This window comes from Protopterus annectens, chromosome 1.part0 (genome assembly GCF_019279795.1).
Source record: "Protopterus annectens isolate FY-2018-M chromosome 1.part0, PAN1.0, whole genome shotgun sequence".
NCBI lineage: Eukaryota > Metazoa > Chordata > Ceratodontiformes > Protopteridae > Protopterus > Protopterus annectens.
The window spans coordinates 545,583,454-545,600,256 of record NC_056725.1 but is presented as its reverse complement, the minus strand read 5'-3'; the positions used below and the strand labels follow the sequence as shown (position 1 = coordinate 545,600,256).

At 44.4% G+C, this 16,803-nt stretch overlaps 1 protein-coding gene across 1 annotated transcript in view; it reads right to left on the bottom strand.

Annotated features, from left to right (window-relative positions):
• Positions 1 to 16,803, bottom strand: part of USP34 (ubiquitin specific peptidase 34) — a gene marked incomplete in the record, with an annotated part of 5,849,982 nt that overhangs the window by 400,080 nt on the left and 5,433,099 nt on the right. The window contains 1 exon segment of the mRNA XM_044061224.1: positions 1,699 to 1,825. Coding sequence (XP_043917159.1) covers positions 1,699 to 1,825 — 127 coding nt within the window.

The following is a 16,803-nucleotide window of genomic DNA, read 5'->3' as shown; positions in this document are numbered from 1 at the left end:
CCATAAAGCAAGATCCCTACCAGCCTCCAAAACAGTCACAGCAGAGGAATCAGACAACAAAGCCAGACAAACCCCAGGGCATTCACTGATCTCTGGAGAAACATCTGGCAGAGGATGAACAATAGAAGATTCTGGTCTAGGCTTCTTGGCCGCCTTCTTCCCTAATGGTTGACCCTCAGGGCAGGAAGTACCCTCCATCACATCTTTTGCAAGAAGTTTAAGTCACTGATTCTCAAGATACAGCACCAGAGAACAAGAAAGTCTACTATGCAAAGTTTTAGGTACAAAAGAGTGGCAAACGGAACAGGACGTATGGCTGTGTGAAGTGACAAGGCAAAACAGACACTGTTCATGGCAGTCTTTACGGAGAATTTATCTCCCACACTAGCATTTACCCTTCTTGGATGACATGAAACCCACAAGCAACAAAATGACAAGTAAAAACGGAACCCCAACAGGGCACTTATCTGTAAAGGTTCGGCTCATGAAACCAGCAACAGAAAGTAGGCATTCAAACAGACGATCAAGAGATGGTGTTTGGACTGGTGACAAAGAAGTTCAGAGGATGATGCATCCAAACATCACCTTTATGCCCTACGCTACACAAGGAGCATACGTGTGACTTACGGTATACCTTAAGCAATCTAAGGCTTTGGTGTACTGGCCGGACAATGGGCTGCCCTAGAAAGGGAATCCCTAATGTTATGAGTACTGCAACAGTGAAATGGAAAGACATCTTTACTGAACAGGAAAGTTACACTAATAAACAAAATTTATTAAATGGCAGGTTTTCTCCTAAAGGGAACTTATCTGCATGCCAAAGAAACAGCACATGTTGAAAGTCTATTCTTAAAAGCTTCAGAGAGGCATACTCTTTGGCGGCAGTAAAGCTCTGAAGGGCTTGGCACCCAAACTTGCCTTTTAGTCAGCTCAGCTTGAGCTGACTGACAGTTTAGGTGTCCTGAAACTGTGGAAGCTGGCTGGCTGTTATAGCCTTGACAGGCCATAACCCATATGACTAAGGCTGCTGCAACAGTGATCAATATGATGAACGTCTAGGAAGTATATTCCATACTACAAAGAAGGAACATTAGAAACATCTGCAGCAGTGCTTTTATGTTTCATTTCTTTTCCTCCTCCAGTTATGTCAGGAATTCTTGGGAACCTTCACCATGCAAAACATGCCCATTTGTTTCCTTAATGGTGTACAGCTGGATGGGGAAGGGTGTCCTGAGCACCACAATATTTTTTTTAAAATCTCAATCTACAGACTCTCTCTGAGATGTGAAGTGATGTCAATGTGAGCCCATGCTTTCACCTGCATTTCCCACTACATATGGCCTTCATTACTGCCTACTGTACTTGCCTGCCTCTGGCTCCCTGGCTTCCATCAGGGAGTTACTAAGCAGTGCAAAAGCTTCAATGTTCCCTTAAGACAGACAGAGACATGGAACAGTGGTTGCTCAATTTTCCTCAATAGCCTTCTGGCACTTGGGCCAGTAGTTGAACCAAGATCATCAGTGGCTCAAGCAAAAGCCTTTCAATCACCTGATAAATCAGCAATAAGCAAATGTCACTGAAAATGTGCAAATTCCTTCAGCAAGTGTACAGATCTCAAATGCACATTTTTTTCTTACCAAAAAAAAAAAAATTATATCATATGGCAATTGTTTAAGTATAGCAGCATTCTACACAAACCTTTCCTTTGTAGATATGGACGTGTTGATTTCAGAACAGAAAGGAATATTGACAGAAGTTCCACCAGATCTCCAGTTACATGGCAGGCTGTTGCTTCATGGTACATCATATGTAAAGTACTAAATGACTGAAAAAAAATTAAGAAAATTAACAAATTCCTCTTCAGGTAAACCGTACACCAATATACCATGCAACATGAATTTTCATGAAAAGAATAGTTGTGTAAAAATCTTACTATAACCATAGATGTCCTTCTCTTCTATATGCTGCAGTATACATCACATTAGGGAGTCTGCCTCCAGCTGACTCATCTGGCCGGCCGATATACAAAAGCCTACATATTACTGCATGGTATGCGTGACACCACACATCATCCTGTGTACGTCAGTCATAAAGAGACATCTGGTATAAAGCGGACATCAGCACACACCAACCTCCGAATTGAATGCCACCAAGCTACAGTCTGAGCCTAGGAGAGAAACATATCACCAGGAAAAAGAGGCAAGCATCAGGGCAGGGAAGCGGGCAACCAATACTGCAGCATATAGAAGAGAAGGACATCTATGGTTATGGTAAGATTTTACACAACTATTCTATGTCCTTCTATTCATATGCTGTAGTATTCATCACTTTAGGGAGACTGTCAAACCTCGTGCTTGGGAAGGATTCTGGGGAAGAGGAGTAGAGGCTTTTTCTACAATTCCATGTAGAATAGCTCTGGCAAAACCAGCCCTGGACCTGGAGATGACAAGTTTAAAATGTTTAGTGAAGGTATGAACAGAGGACCAGGTAGTCGCCTCCATGATACAGCAAGTGTCTAAGCCTTTAAAGAAAGCCCTAGAGGAGGATACTGCCCTAGTAGAGTGTGGCCTCACTAGGGAAGAAAGGCTGTTACCATTAGCTGAATAACAAAAAACGACAGCTTTAGAAATTTAGGAAGAGATGGTTTACTTGGAAACCGGTTGACATAGGGCCCTTCGGTGGTACAGACACAAACAGGTGCTCAGATTTATGGATAAGTTTGGTTTTATCAAGGTAATATCCGAGTTGCCTGTGCTCATCCAAGGTGTGCAAAATTCTCTCACTTGAAGATTGAGGAGAAGGAAAAAAAAGTGGGAAGGTTAATAGACTGATTAAGGAGTAATTCATTGCCTACCTTGGGCATAAAGGAAGGGTTGGGAAGGGTTGATACGCAAGGATACCCTGTCTCTGTTGAAGACCGTGAAGGGGGAATTAGACATCAGATCTTCCAATTCAGACACCCTTCGGGCAGAGGTAATGGTCACAAGCAGAACTGTTTTCCATGTGCAATGCTGCAGGGAGGAGGAGCTTGCTGGCTCAAAACGTGTCAATGTAAGCTTCTCTAGCACAAAATTGAGATCCCAAGGAGAAGGGACTGGTTTTCTGGGAGGTCTAATATGAAGGACTCCTTTAAGGAACAGTTTAACCTCTAACCTAAAGGCTAAAGGAGGAGACTTAGGCGGACAAGCCGAGATGGCTAAAAGGTGAGCCTTCACTGAAGAATAGGCGAGCCCACCCTTCACCAGTTCACAGAGATAGGACAAAACCACCAGGACATCCACAGACAGTGGCTGCAGGTCCTTCTTGCAATACCAGATGAAAAACATTTTCCATTTGGAAACATGGGATTATCTAGTAGTGGGTTTTCTGGCCTCCTGCAGAACTTGAAGCACGTCCTCTGAAAATAGGTGCTTAAAGGGAATTAAAACCCTATCACCCACAGAGCCAGGTACAGGGTTGACAGCTGTGGATGTATTAAGGTTCTTTTCTCCTATGTGAGTAGATCCATCTTGTGGGGTAACTTGTGATGATTGTCCCGCGCTAAGTGCAGAAGAAGGGAGAACCACTACTGCCTTGGCCAAAAGGGAGTCACCAGCAAGACTTTTTGGTTGATCCTGCTGAATCTTCAATAGGACCTTTTGGAGGAGAGACAAGGGGGAATGCATACAGAAACATCCCCTTTCCAAGAGAATGACACAGCATCCACCTTCCAAGCCAAGGGGTGTGGAACCCTGGCACAAGATTTTGGAAGTTGTCTGTTCATGGCGGAGGCAAAAAGATCTACCTGAGGCATACCCCAATAATGGATCAGGTCACACATCCCTGTGTAACAGAGATTCATGGGACTTGGTCATGGACCTACTTAATGAGTCTGCCATCACATTCTGAGCTGAGGGGAGGTAAACTGCTTGAAGGGAAACTTGACTTTGTAAGGCTAATTCCCATGCATGTAATACTAGTCTGCACAGGAGGTAAGACTTTGTTCCCCCTTGCTTGTTGAAGTGCCAAAGGACAGAGGTGTCGCCTGTGAACCACCTCAGCACCCCTGGAGTTAGCCTGGGTTTGAAGATCTGTAGGGCAGATTATGTTCCTTTGTCTGTTTTGGAGTCCAAACATCCTTGACTCTCCAAGATTGTAGGGTTGCACTCCATCCTGTGTCTGAGGTATCTGTGTATAACTCTTGAGTGGGAAAGGGTGGCTGAAGTGGGAGACCAGGATTTGTGGTCACCTGCAGGATCTACCAATCCAACTCCTTTTTTTATGCAAGGTATGAGTGGAATCGTGAAATCCAGAGGGTTGGAGTGCCGCATCCAGCCTGTCTTTAGGACCCACTGAATGTTCATGTGCAACTTGACCAATGGGAGCATGGGGATTGCAGATGCCATGAACCCCAGGAGGCATAGGAAGTCCCTGGCAGTCAGGGATTAAAGGGGGGTAATATGCTCTGGAAGTAGGTAGTGCGGAACAGTGCCTCAACTTTTAGAGGAAGTAGGCATGACAGGTTTCCTAACAAAGCCTGGCTTTGCTGGATAGTTCCTTTGGAACCTGGGGACAAGAGAAACAAGGATATGCTAAAGGTCCTGTACCTCCTTACCTTTTTTCCTGTAAAGATTTGAATATGTCTGCAGCCGAGCTGCAAAATAAGGTTTTATTATCAAGGGCAGCAATCCATTAATTTGGCCTTCAAGTCATCAGGTAAGGGTTGTACCCTCAGCCAAGAATATCTTATTAGGATTGACCAAGAGGCCGCTGTCTTAACTGAGGCATCTGCAGCATCGTAACAGCACTTTATGAAGTGCTTAGTTACCTGGGCAGAGGAACTGAAGATGGCTGCCAGTTTTGCCTTGGCAGGACAGTCAGGGAATATTTGGCCATGTGGCTCTGGTAATTAATTGCCAGCAAGACTAGAGTGGCAGGGGTGTAAACTGTTTTCCCCAGTCTCTCCATAACTTTGCTCTCTCTATCAGAGGGCAGTAAAGGTGGTGGAATATAGTAATTTGAAAGCCTTATTAGCTGAAACTGAAATGGTAGCTGGATCTGCAGATGGAGCTTTGAACAGGTATTTGGAGTCCTCAGACACCTTGTAGAACTTGTCCAGATGCTTGGAAGCAGGGGCTGGGAGTCTTGGCATTTGGATGCAGCTGTAAAAGCATCCAGGAAAGAAGACAGAACTGGAGGATGGAGAATCCATTTCTAAGAGGTCATAATACCTCTTTTGTATATCTGAGAATTAAGAACAGTCCCACTTGAAAAAAAGTCTTTCATTTTCTGGATAATCTCTCCGAATGAAATATCCTCCCCAGGGGAAATCTGTACCATTAGATTCCTCTTCTGTGGAGGCATACCCCAGGTGGGAACCAATTTGGGTGGAGTAGGCGGACTCATCCCCTGAAGATTCCTCTCATCCAAAGAGGTATCTACAGCTGTCCTCTTAAAAGCGGTGGAAGGAGAGAAAGCCTGTACAGGGACAGAGGAAGGTGAGGACTGGTGAAGGTCACAAAAGCACTGAAAAGGGTTTGTGAGAAAACTTGCCGATCAGCAGCTTGCTCTTTGGAGCACGGGCAACATGCTTAGTTTTAAACTTTTTCTTTTTAGAGGCTTCCATGTGATGGAAGGTGGAAGGGCCAGACATTGGCCTACGTTCCACTATGTCAGTAAGCACATGCTCATGCACAGTAATTTGGGTGAAGCCTCATGGACCTTCATATATCATAAGCAGTGGTTCCCTCTTTTCACTCAAGTTGGACCTCCGCACTTCCCTTGCGGACGTGCTGGTAGACTCCTTCAGGGTTTCCACTATGGTACCCACTGAAGGGACATCCACCACCTCCGGAATGGCCTCCGGGCCTACATCAGCCTGAGGAGAAACACCCGGAAGAGAAGGTGCAGCTGGAAGAACAGGCCAAGGTTTCTTGGCCTTTTTAGCTTGGGGCTCGTCCGAATGACCTAACGTCACCTCCATCTTCCGTGCCAGGCGCTTAAGACTTTGGTTCTCTAGTGTTTAAGCGAAGCTAAACAGCTCCCAAGAGTTTTGGGGACGAACGACTGACAAATAGCGCAAGCAGTGTGATCGTGGTCTGGGCCTAGTCAGAACAAGCAGAGATCGTGGGCATCTTTATGTGGGATCTGCCTTCCACAATGACACTTGCTCTTCCTACCAGACAAGAAATCACCCAACAAACCAACAGTAGCAGCAAGAATTAAGAAAGAAAAAAAACCCAATGGGGCACTTATCCGAACCTAGGTACACAACCAATCTGGCGAACGAACGTTGGCAGCAGGTGATTTAACAGGTGGCAGAAAAGTTCTGAGGTTGGGATGTGCTGACATCCGCTTTATACCCCAAATCTCTTTATGACGGACATACATGGGATGATGTGCGGCATCACACGTACCTCGCAGTAGCATGTAGACTTTTGTATACTGGTTGGACATACTAGTCAGCCAGAGCCGGACTCCCTAATGTGATGAATACTGCAGAATACGAATAGGACACAATGTTCCATTTGACTGTCCACAGGATCAAGCTGTGAAGGAAAGGAATGGACTACCATAAAACCATTAAGAACAGCATGTGGACATTCTCACTGGTGGTCTTTCAAGCTACACTTAAGAACAAATTGTCACACATTAAGCAACCAGTAACGAAACTGCTAACATTTCAGCAACTGTACTCTCAACAAGCATTTCTACATGCAGAACAGGAACCAAAGGGAACAGCAGACCAATCTTAAATGTAACCAATAAAGAAACACTCTCCTGAAAAAATAATGTAGAACAGTATAAGGAATATTAACAGAATATATAAATCAATAATTTAAGATGGCTAATATGCTGGAGATAACCTGTATCTCCACATTAAGCTTGGCTACAGTATATTACAGTATGTCTCTTTTTTCCTCATACTATCCAAAGTAACCAATAGCAGCTAAGGCTGATTACAACAGGGGTGAATCAGGCAGCCACACAAAGCCCACAACTTCATAGAAGCATATGAGCAGCCAGTCAGTACTGAAAGAAAGTTCCAGTGTGCAATAATACTACAAAGAAAGCATTCTTATTTGCACATGCTTGCTAAAAGTCAAGGCAGCGGGTGTACAAGTAAATGGTGTCTCCTGACAGACATCAGTTATGATTACTCCCTCCTCACAGCCTACATAAAATGTTGGCAGTCAATGGATGCCTGGCATTCATCAACTGCTCCAAACTTTCATTGCCATGATTAGGTACCATATGTTTATCAATGCTGCAGCACTGACAAAGGGCAATGAAAGAGGCACAACACCTGGATGTCTGAAAACACTACAAAGGGTGCCATAATGGTTCACAGAAAAGATAAGCCTCCTATGTACTTTCTCACTTTTGAGATGAGGACCCTTTCTGTAACACAAGTGGGTGCATTATACGGGTGTCTACTGCAAGAAAATAACTAGTGCTTATCCTAACTTATTTTGTGTCCTTTGTCCAGGGAAAAAGTACAGTTTTGTACCTACCATAAATGTAGATGTTCGAAGATCCACATTGCTGCAGTCCTTACATATGGGTAGTCCGCTGTCCTCGGTCGGCCCGAATACCAAAGTATTAGGCTGACGTCGGTCAAGGCGCTTAAAACTGACATCAGGACGTCAGTGTACAAAAGCGCATGACCGACGTCATTTCCTCAGTCTTTTCTTGCCCCAGATGTCAGAAGGCCCTAAAAAGAAAGGCCAAAGCCAAAAAACAGCAAAGAACAACCAACCACCCCTGCACTAACTATATTTACAATATTTACAACCCAGACCACACAACCACCTCTAACTACAGAGGGGAAGGAGGGAGGGTAAATTGGACTGCAGCAATGTGGCTCTTCGAACATCTACATTTATGGTAGGTACAAAACTGTACTATGTTCTTCATCTCACATTGCTGCAGTCCTTACATATGGGTAGAATCCCAAAGCAGAGGTAAGGGAGGATGGCAAAACTATAAAGCATTAGGAGCTGCCAAAATGCCCTGTAAAATTGCAGTGGTAAAACCAGCCCTAGATTTAGAGTAAAGTGGAAGGTGGTAATGCTTAGAGAAAGTATGCACTGAACTCCAAGTAGCTGCCTCCAAAATATCTTTAATAGCCACCCCCCTTAAAAAGCTGTAGAAGTGGCAGTAGCCCTAGTGGAATGAGGCCTAATCCCAGCTGGAATCTCCTTACCATGATGGGAATAACAAAAAGCAATACAAAAACCAATCCACTTAGAAATAGTTTGTTTTGAAACAGGTTTGCCCTGAGAACCCAAAGCAAATGAAACAAACAACTGCTGAGACTGCCTGAACCCTTTAGTTCTGCTCAAATAATATCGCAACTGTCTGTGTATATCCAAAGTGTGCAAAATCTTCTCCCCTTTATTTTGGGGGTTTGCATAAAAAGTAGGCAAATGAATAGTTTGGTTTAAAGCCACACTAGAAACCACTTTAGGCATAAAGGAAGGGTTAGTACGCAAAGACACCCTATCCTTGTGGAAAATTAAGAAAGGCTCAACCGCCATAAGGGCCTGTAATTCAGAAACCCTTCTGCAGAGGTAATGGCCAACAAAAAGCAGTCTTCCATGATAAATATTTCAACTCGGCAGTAGCTGCAGGCTCAAAAGGTTGTAGAGTGAGTTTCTCCAACACAAAATTGAGATCCCAAGCAGGAGTAGGAGCTCTATGTGGGGGTCTTATATTCTTTGCCCCTCTAAGGAATTGCTTAAACAAAGGATGAGAAAATAATGGTGGGTCACAGTCATAGTGAGCAGAAATTGCTGCAGCATGAACCTTTATAGAGGAGAAGGACAAACCTTTGTCCAATAACTCAGTAAGGTATTGAAGAGCAACACTCAAATTAGGTTTAGAAACATCAAAGTCCTTTGCTGTACTCCAAATTAAAAATCTCCTCCATTTATCTCGTAAACTTTCCTTGTACTAGGCCTTCTGGCCTCCAAAATAACATTCAAAACTTGTTGTGGAAGCTGAGACCCTCCAGGGTTTAAAACAGAATATGCCAGGCTGTCAGATGCAGAGAGTGAAGTTTGACATTGAGTAAATGACTGTTCTCCTGAGACAGCAGGTGTGGAATCGAAGGCAAAGGCCATGGAGGCTCCCGTACCAGACTTCTCGGTAATGGGTACCAGTGCTGTCGAGGCCAATCCGGAGCTATTAAAATCATGGTTGGCTTGTCCTGTCTGACCTTCAGGAGTACCTTTGGGAGGAGAGGCAGTGGTGGAAAGGCATACACGTGAAGATTGCTCCAATTGAATGAGAGAGCATCCACTTTCCAAGCTGTGGGATGAAACCTTTTGTGCAAAACTTTGGCAACTGGTAATTTAGTGGGAAGCGAACAGATCTATGTCTGGAGTCCCCATAACACTGTCAATTTCTGAAATACATGAGGATCCAATTTCCACTCGTGGGGATCCATGATTTGTCTGCTCAACACATCTGCTAAGGAGTTCTGTGCTCCTGGCAGAAACCTTGCCTGAAGATTTAGCTGCAAACTGAGAGCAGTCTCCCACAAAATCATTGCTTGTCTGCATAGAGGGTAAGAATGTGTCCCCCTTGCTTGTTGATGTACCACATGACAGTTGTGTTGTCTGTTTGAATCAACACCTGCCCTGGAAGAAGTAAATCCTTGAAAGCTATCAATGCAAATTGGACTGCTAACATCTCCTTCAAGTTGATATGTAAATGTTGAAGTCTGGCAGGCCACGTGTCTTGTACCCATTTTCCATTTAGATGAGCTCCCCAAGCTTTGTCTGAGGCATCTGTCGTTAGAATCTGACTCGCCTCTGGTCGGGTCACAGAGAGTCCCTTGTTTAGGTGACATTCCTGAGCCCACCACAAAAATTCCTTTTGAATGCAAGGTATTATCTGAATGACAGTGTCCATATCTTGGCAGTGTTGTGTCCATACATTTTGGAGATACCATTGTAGCTTCCTCATATGCAGTTTGGCATTGGGAAGTACCAGAATACAAGATGCCATGAACCCCAAGGCTTGAAGGACTGTCCTTGCAGTCAGCCTGGACTGACGAGACAATTGATGGAAATAAAGAGAAAGATTCTTTTGTTTGTCTGGGGTCAAAAAGGCCATCTGGGATGCTGTATTCAGTCTCACACCCAGAAAGCACATGTCCTGAGAGGGTACTAGACTGGACTTTATTTCGTTCACAGAATACCCTAGGCATCTTAACACTGCCATCACATACTGTAAATGATGAAGAAGTTCGTCCTTTCCTTGAGCCAGAATCAGGCAATCGTCCAAATAAGGATAGATTTGTATTCCTCTTAGCCTGAAGAAAGCTACCACTGGAGCCAGAACCTTCGTGAACACTCTGGGCAGTAGATAAGCCAAAGGGCAATGCAGAGAACTGATAATGAAAAGTCCCAGCCAAAACGCAGATACTTCCTGCAACTGGGCCTGATAGGAATATGAAGGTAAGCCTCCTTGAGATCCAGAGTCACCATCCAGTGATCTTTGCCCAGCAGAGGTAAAAGCTGTTGTAACGTCAACATTTTGAACTTGGGAATGTCCAGATATGTGTTGAGGATAGATAAATCCAAAATTGGTCTCCATGTGTTCCCTTTCTTTGGTACTAGAAACAGGCGAGAATAAAATCCTAGGCCCACTTCTGGTAGAGGGACCGGTTGTATAGCTCCTATCTGAAGTAGTAGAGAAATCTGTTTGTGAGCCTCTAGTCTTTGCTGAGGAGGAATGTCTGGCATGCCTTTGAAAGGAGGCAAGGTATGGAAATAAAACTTGTAACCTTGGTGTATGATATCCAATACCCATTTGTCCTGGGTAATAAAAATCCAATTTTCCTTGAAGAGTGCCAACCGTCCTCCCAAAGGTGCTGCCAGGCAAGAAGGATCTGGCAGCTGAAAAAGTAGGTCATTGGGCCTGTTTACGAAAGGACTGGCCCCTGCCCTCACTCAAAGATTGTGCAGGTGAACTCCATGTTCTAGGTCTGGAGAAACTCTGAGCTCTGCCCCTACCACGTCTGGATCTACCCCTAGACTGAGAATCAGAAGTAGGATACGTCCACCCCTTAGCAGACCAATTTCTACTAAACTTCGGAGGCTGAACTTGCAAAAAATCTTTAACAGTCTGCATGGACTTAGCCTTGTCTTCCATTTTCTTCAAGACTGACTCCACAGGTGGGTCAAACAACACTTCAGACTGCAAAGGAGCATCCAAAATCCTTGTCTTAACATGGTCAGATAAATTCTGATCCTTAAGCCAGGCGTGCCTGCGAAGAACTGAATCAGTGGCAGCCACCCTAGAAGAGGCCTGCAGAGCATCAAAACCACACTGTAAAGAATGCTTACCCACCTGTTCAGAAACATGCACCAAATCTTGTAATTCTTTACACTCAATGCCTTCTGCCAGAGCATCCACCTTAGATTTCAATTGTGAAAGAAGAAAATTTTGATATTTCAACATATGAAACTGGCAATTCAAAGCCCTCATTGCTAAGGTAGAAGATGTATAGACCTTCTTTCCCCATCTATCCAAAGCTCTGGCCTCTCTATCTAGAGGAACCGGATTCTTTACAACAGAGGCCCTGACACCCTTAGGTCCCTGACTAATAGTTTCTGGGTCCGCCCTAGGACTCTTATAGAGATATTTATGAGCCTCAGGCACCCTGTAATACCTATCCGGTTTAACAGGCGCAGGAGGCAGAGAATCAGGATTAAGTGAAGCCTCTGAAAATACATCTTGCACAACATCCAGAACAGGGGGTATAGCTAAGGGCCTATGTTGAGGTAAAAACAAAAATTCCCTAAGACTTTTCCATGAATCAGAGAAGCCCTGACCTTCCCACTTAAAATGTTCCCTCATAGAATGAAGAGTCTCTGAAAAAGAAAAATCCTCTGGAGGAGAAGCAGAAGGAGTGGAATCTTCTGCATCAGATTCAGAATAAGGATTGTACTCCTGCAAGTCTTCGGCCGAAGACTCTGAAACATCCGAAGCCTGTTCAAAACTTTCCAACTCTGGCTCCACCCTAGGCCTCTTATCAGGAGGGGGCAAAGAACCTCTAATCTGAGTAATCAAATCTTCTGCCATTTTAAGCATGTGCTTCTTAGGCACAGACCCTGCAGAACTAGGACTGACACCAACAGAAGCCAAACCTGGCCTGCCTCTGGAAGAAGCCTTGGAAACAGAAGGAGAGGGTCTAACCACCCTGGGAAGAGAGGGGAGTACAGAAACCTGAGAAGCCCCTTCAGCCTGACCTGCCTCTTGAGAGGCCACATCCTGCAAAATCAAAGTCTCCCCCTGAGACTCCAGAGAAGCCTCCATCGGAATCACCGGTTCCACTGAAGCCTCTAAAGAACCGGCATCCAGAACGGACGACTCATCTTGCCTGGGTTTAACCGCTTTGTCTTTGCGCTTCTTCATGGAAGCGGGCGTCGGAGTATCCGACGGCATATTATAATTGCACCGCTTACCGAAGACCAGCCTAGCACAATCTAACCTTCGCTTAATAGTGCGCTTATTAAACCTAGCACAAAAGCGACACCCAACTACGTCGTGCTCAGGCCTCAAACAAGGAATGCACAAAGAATGATAATCCCTATGCGGTATCTGTTTCCCACAAGAAATACAACTATTCACTTTTTCTGACATCCGGTAATACACTGAGGCAAGAAAAAACCAAAATATTCCCCAACGGGGTACTTAGCCAACTTGGATTCGGTCTGAAACTCCGAACTCGAAAAATTTCAGAACGCCGAACGGCACTTGCAACGCTGCTTCTGCATCGGACCATGCGGCAAAAAAGACTGAGGAAATGACGTCGGTCATGCGCTTTTGTACCCTGACGTCCTGATGTCAGTTTTAAGCGCCTTGACCGACGTCAGCCTAATACTTTGGTATTCGGGCCGACCGAGGACAGCGGACTACCCATATGTAAGGACTGCAGCAATGTGAGATGAAGAACATCTGGAAAGTTGCAGCTAGTTTCTCATGTGCTATTCATCCAAAAGGTCATCTTTCACATGCCTCAGCAGTTTGGCTTTTGCTCAGCAGCACCTGGCAAAAGACAGCAGTGTTCCACCCACTGGCATGTACAGAGTAAATACACAGCCAAGTACAGTGTTCACAAAAACTTCCAACCTCTTCCTGATAAGGTGTCAAGTAGTTTTTGAAATACTTGATGTTTTACTTTTTTGCTTTGTGATATAGGAGAGGGTATGCATGTATGGTGAATTTTGGCTAAACTGTATAATAAAACACATATCTCTGTAGCATTTAAGACACACATCTGTAGGTATGTGTGTATTTATCTATTAGAATATGAACAACTGCTCCCAGACTCTCTTTTAATTCTCTGCACAGTACAGCATAAAAAAACACACCTTCAAACCACATCCTTTTTATGTAGTAGACTGCACCTCAAAAAACAAGAAGGCAAGTCAACATGTTATCCATAGGCATGTACCATTCAGACCAATCAGCCATGACAGCACCCAAGCTTATATGGTATTAACTTTACTGGTACTTGATGGGAGTTTGTTACTTAGAGTTAAAAGTAGAACAGTCTGCAGCTGAGAAACAGTTGCAGAGTTTACTGTTAAGGGTGTCAGAAAGAACAGTTGAGTACACTTACCATAAAGGTAGATGTTCGAGTGTATTCACTGTTGCAGTCATCACATTTGGGCTACCTGCTTGCAGTAGCCCTCAGTCGGCCTGATTATCAAAGTTTTAGGTCCTGCGTTGGTTGCTGTCTCATCTTAAGTGACATCAGGTAGTCAGGGGTATAAAGCATGCAGCCAACGCCATTACATTAGTTTTTCTTGCCACAGATGTCAGGTGCCCCCCTAATTGGAAGCAGTTAAATACATATATATATATATATATATATATATATATATATATATATATATATATATATATATATATATATATATATATAAACAAGGTTATAGCGCCAACAAAAAAGCAAATACACCAAAAAACTTTTAAGCATAGTAAAGGAGCGTAGAGGTATAGCCAAAAGAAGTCAGGGGGCTGGAGGGAGGGAAACCAGGACTGCAGCAGTGAATACACTCGAACATCTACATTTATGGTATGTGTACACAACTGTAATATGTTCTTCATGTTTTACTGTTGCAGTCATCACATTTGGGTAGATTCCCAAAGCTAAGGATGGGAGGAGGAATTTAGACAGCATTAGGACCAGCTATAAGGCCCTGTAAGACTGCAGTGGCAAAGCCAGCTCTGGAGTTAGAGAAAATTGGCAAATGGTAATGCTTGGTGAAAGTATGTACAGAACTCCAGGTAGCAGCTTCTAGAATGTCTCTGGTAGGGACACCTCTGAGAAAGGCTGTAGAGGTAGATGCAGCCCTGGTTGAATGGGGTCTAATCCCCTGTGGGATAGGTTTTCCATGGTGCTTATAGCAGAAATGAATGCAATGGCCTATCCATTTAGAAATGGTTTGCTTTGAAATTGCCTTCCCCTCTGCCCCTGCAGCAAATGCCACCAGCAGCAGTTCAGATTTCCTTTGAGGTTTAGTCCTGCCCAGATAAAATCTAAGTTGTCTGTGCACATCTAAGGAGTGCAGTATCCATTCCCCTTTGTTCTGTGGATTAGAAAAGAAGGTTGGCAAATGAATGGATTGATTAAGAGCCACACTGGATACCACCTTGGGCATGAAGGAGGGATTGGTCCTGAGGGACACCCTGTCCGCATGAAAGATGATGAAAGGTTCCACTGCCATAAGGCCCTCTAATTCAGATACCCTTCTTGCTGAAGTGATTGCTAAAAGGAAAGCTGTTTTCCAATAAAGGAATTTTAACTCTTCACTTGCAGCTGGCTCAAAAGGAGGCAGAGTGAGTTTTTCCAATACAAAGTTAAGGTCCCAGGCTGGAGTTGGGGCTCTTCTGGGTGGTCTTAAGTTTTTGGCCCTTCTGAGAAACTGCTTGAGAAGTGGGTGAGAAAAGAGAGGTGGTTCTGTGTTGTAATGAGCTAAAATGGCTGAGGCGTGAATTTTGATGGAGGAAAAGGAAAGGCCCTTGTGAAGCATCTCAGTTAAGCATTGAAGAATCTGAGGTAAATTGGGCGCTGCTGTGGCCATCCCTTGAATTTGGTTCCAGGCACAGAATCTTTTCCATTTTTCAGCATAAGATTTTCTAGTATTATGCCTCCTTGCCTCCAAAATGATATCCAACACTTGTTTACTGAGGGATGGTAACGGAGATAGTAGGTAATTAGCCAGGCTGCCAGGTTCAGGGTTTGAAGCTGTGGGTGCAGAATCTGGCTCTCCTGCTGAGGCAGCAGGATAGGGGTCCGATGCAAATGCCATGGGGCTAGCTGTGACACACTGCGCCAGAAGGGGTACCAGTGTCGACGTGGCCAGTCTGGTGCAATCAGTATCATCCTTGGTTTGTCCTGTTTGATCTTTAGTAGTACTTTGGAGAGGAGAGGCAGAGGATGAAAGGCATAAACTGACAGATTTTTCCAGCTGAAGGACAGAGCATCCACTTTCCAAGCTTGTTTGTGGGAAGTTCTTGTGCAGAATTTGTCCAACTGGTAGTTCAGGGGGGAGGCAAAGAGGTCTATATCTGGGCTCCCCCATTTGCTTATCAACATGTTGAAAGTCTTTGGCTCCAGTTTCCACTCGTGTGGGTCCATGAGATTTCTGCTTAGATCGTCTGCCAGTGTATTTAGTTTTCCTGGCAGGAATTGAGTCTGTAAATGCACTTGGTAGCTCAAGACTGTGTTCCACAGAGCCATGGCTAGTCCGTAGGGGGGGTAGGAACTGGTACCCCCCTGCTTGTTTATGTACCACATAACAGTGGTGTTTGCTCATCTTTACCATTAACTGTCCTGGAAGAATTTGGTTCTTGAAGACTGTCAGAGCATTCTGTACAGCTAACATTTCTTTTTGATTGATATGCGTGTGCATTTGACTTGGGTACCATTTGCCCTGAATGCACTTCCCTGCCAGGTGAGCCCCCCATGCATAGTCTGATGCGTCAGTTGTTAGGGTTTGGGCGGCAGGGGGTAGAGTGAATGGTAGTCCCTTGTTTTGGTGGCAGGCCTCTGCCCACCAAAGGAATTCTAACCGTAGGCAAGGTATGATAGGAATCATTGATTCTAGATCCTGAGAATGTTGACACCATAGGCTTTTTAGATACCACTGTAGTTTCCTCATATGCAGTCTTGCATATGGAATTAGTAGACTGCACGAGGCCATGAACCCCAAGGCTTGCAGTATTTGCTTTGCAGATAGCAGGGTTTTTGTGGCCACTAGTTTGAAGTAAGTTGTCAAATGAATTTGTTTCTCTGGTGTGAGGAAAGCCGTCTGGGAAGTTGTGTTCAAGCTTGCTCCCAGGAATATAATTTGTTGACAGGGTACCAGCTGTGATTTCTTTTCGTTTATGGTGTACCCCAGACAAGTTAGCACCTTTTGTACAAATGCCAGATTATTCAAAAGTATGTCCTGGCTTTCTTCCTGAATTAGACAATTGTCCAGGTATGGGTATATCTGAATATCTCTTTGCCTGCAAAATGCAATGACTGGAGCTAGGCACTTTGTGAATACCCTGGGTGCAGTAGATAAGTCAAAGGACAGTGCAGAGAACTGATGGTGCATGCAGCCTGCTTTGAAGCGTAGGTATCTTCTGCAAGATTCCCTGATTGGGATATGCAGGTAGGCTTCCTTTAAATCCAGTGTTGCCAACCAGGCATCTTTGCCTATCATGGGAAGCAACTGGTGAAGAGTTAGCATCTTGAATTTTGGAATCACCAAGAAGGTGCTTAGGATAGAAAGGTCCAAGATAGGACGCCCT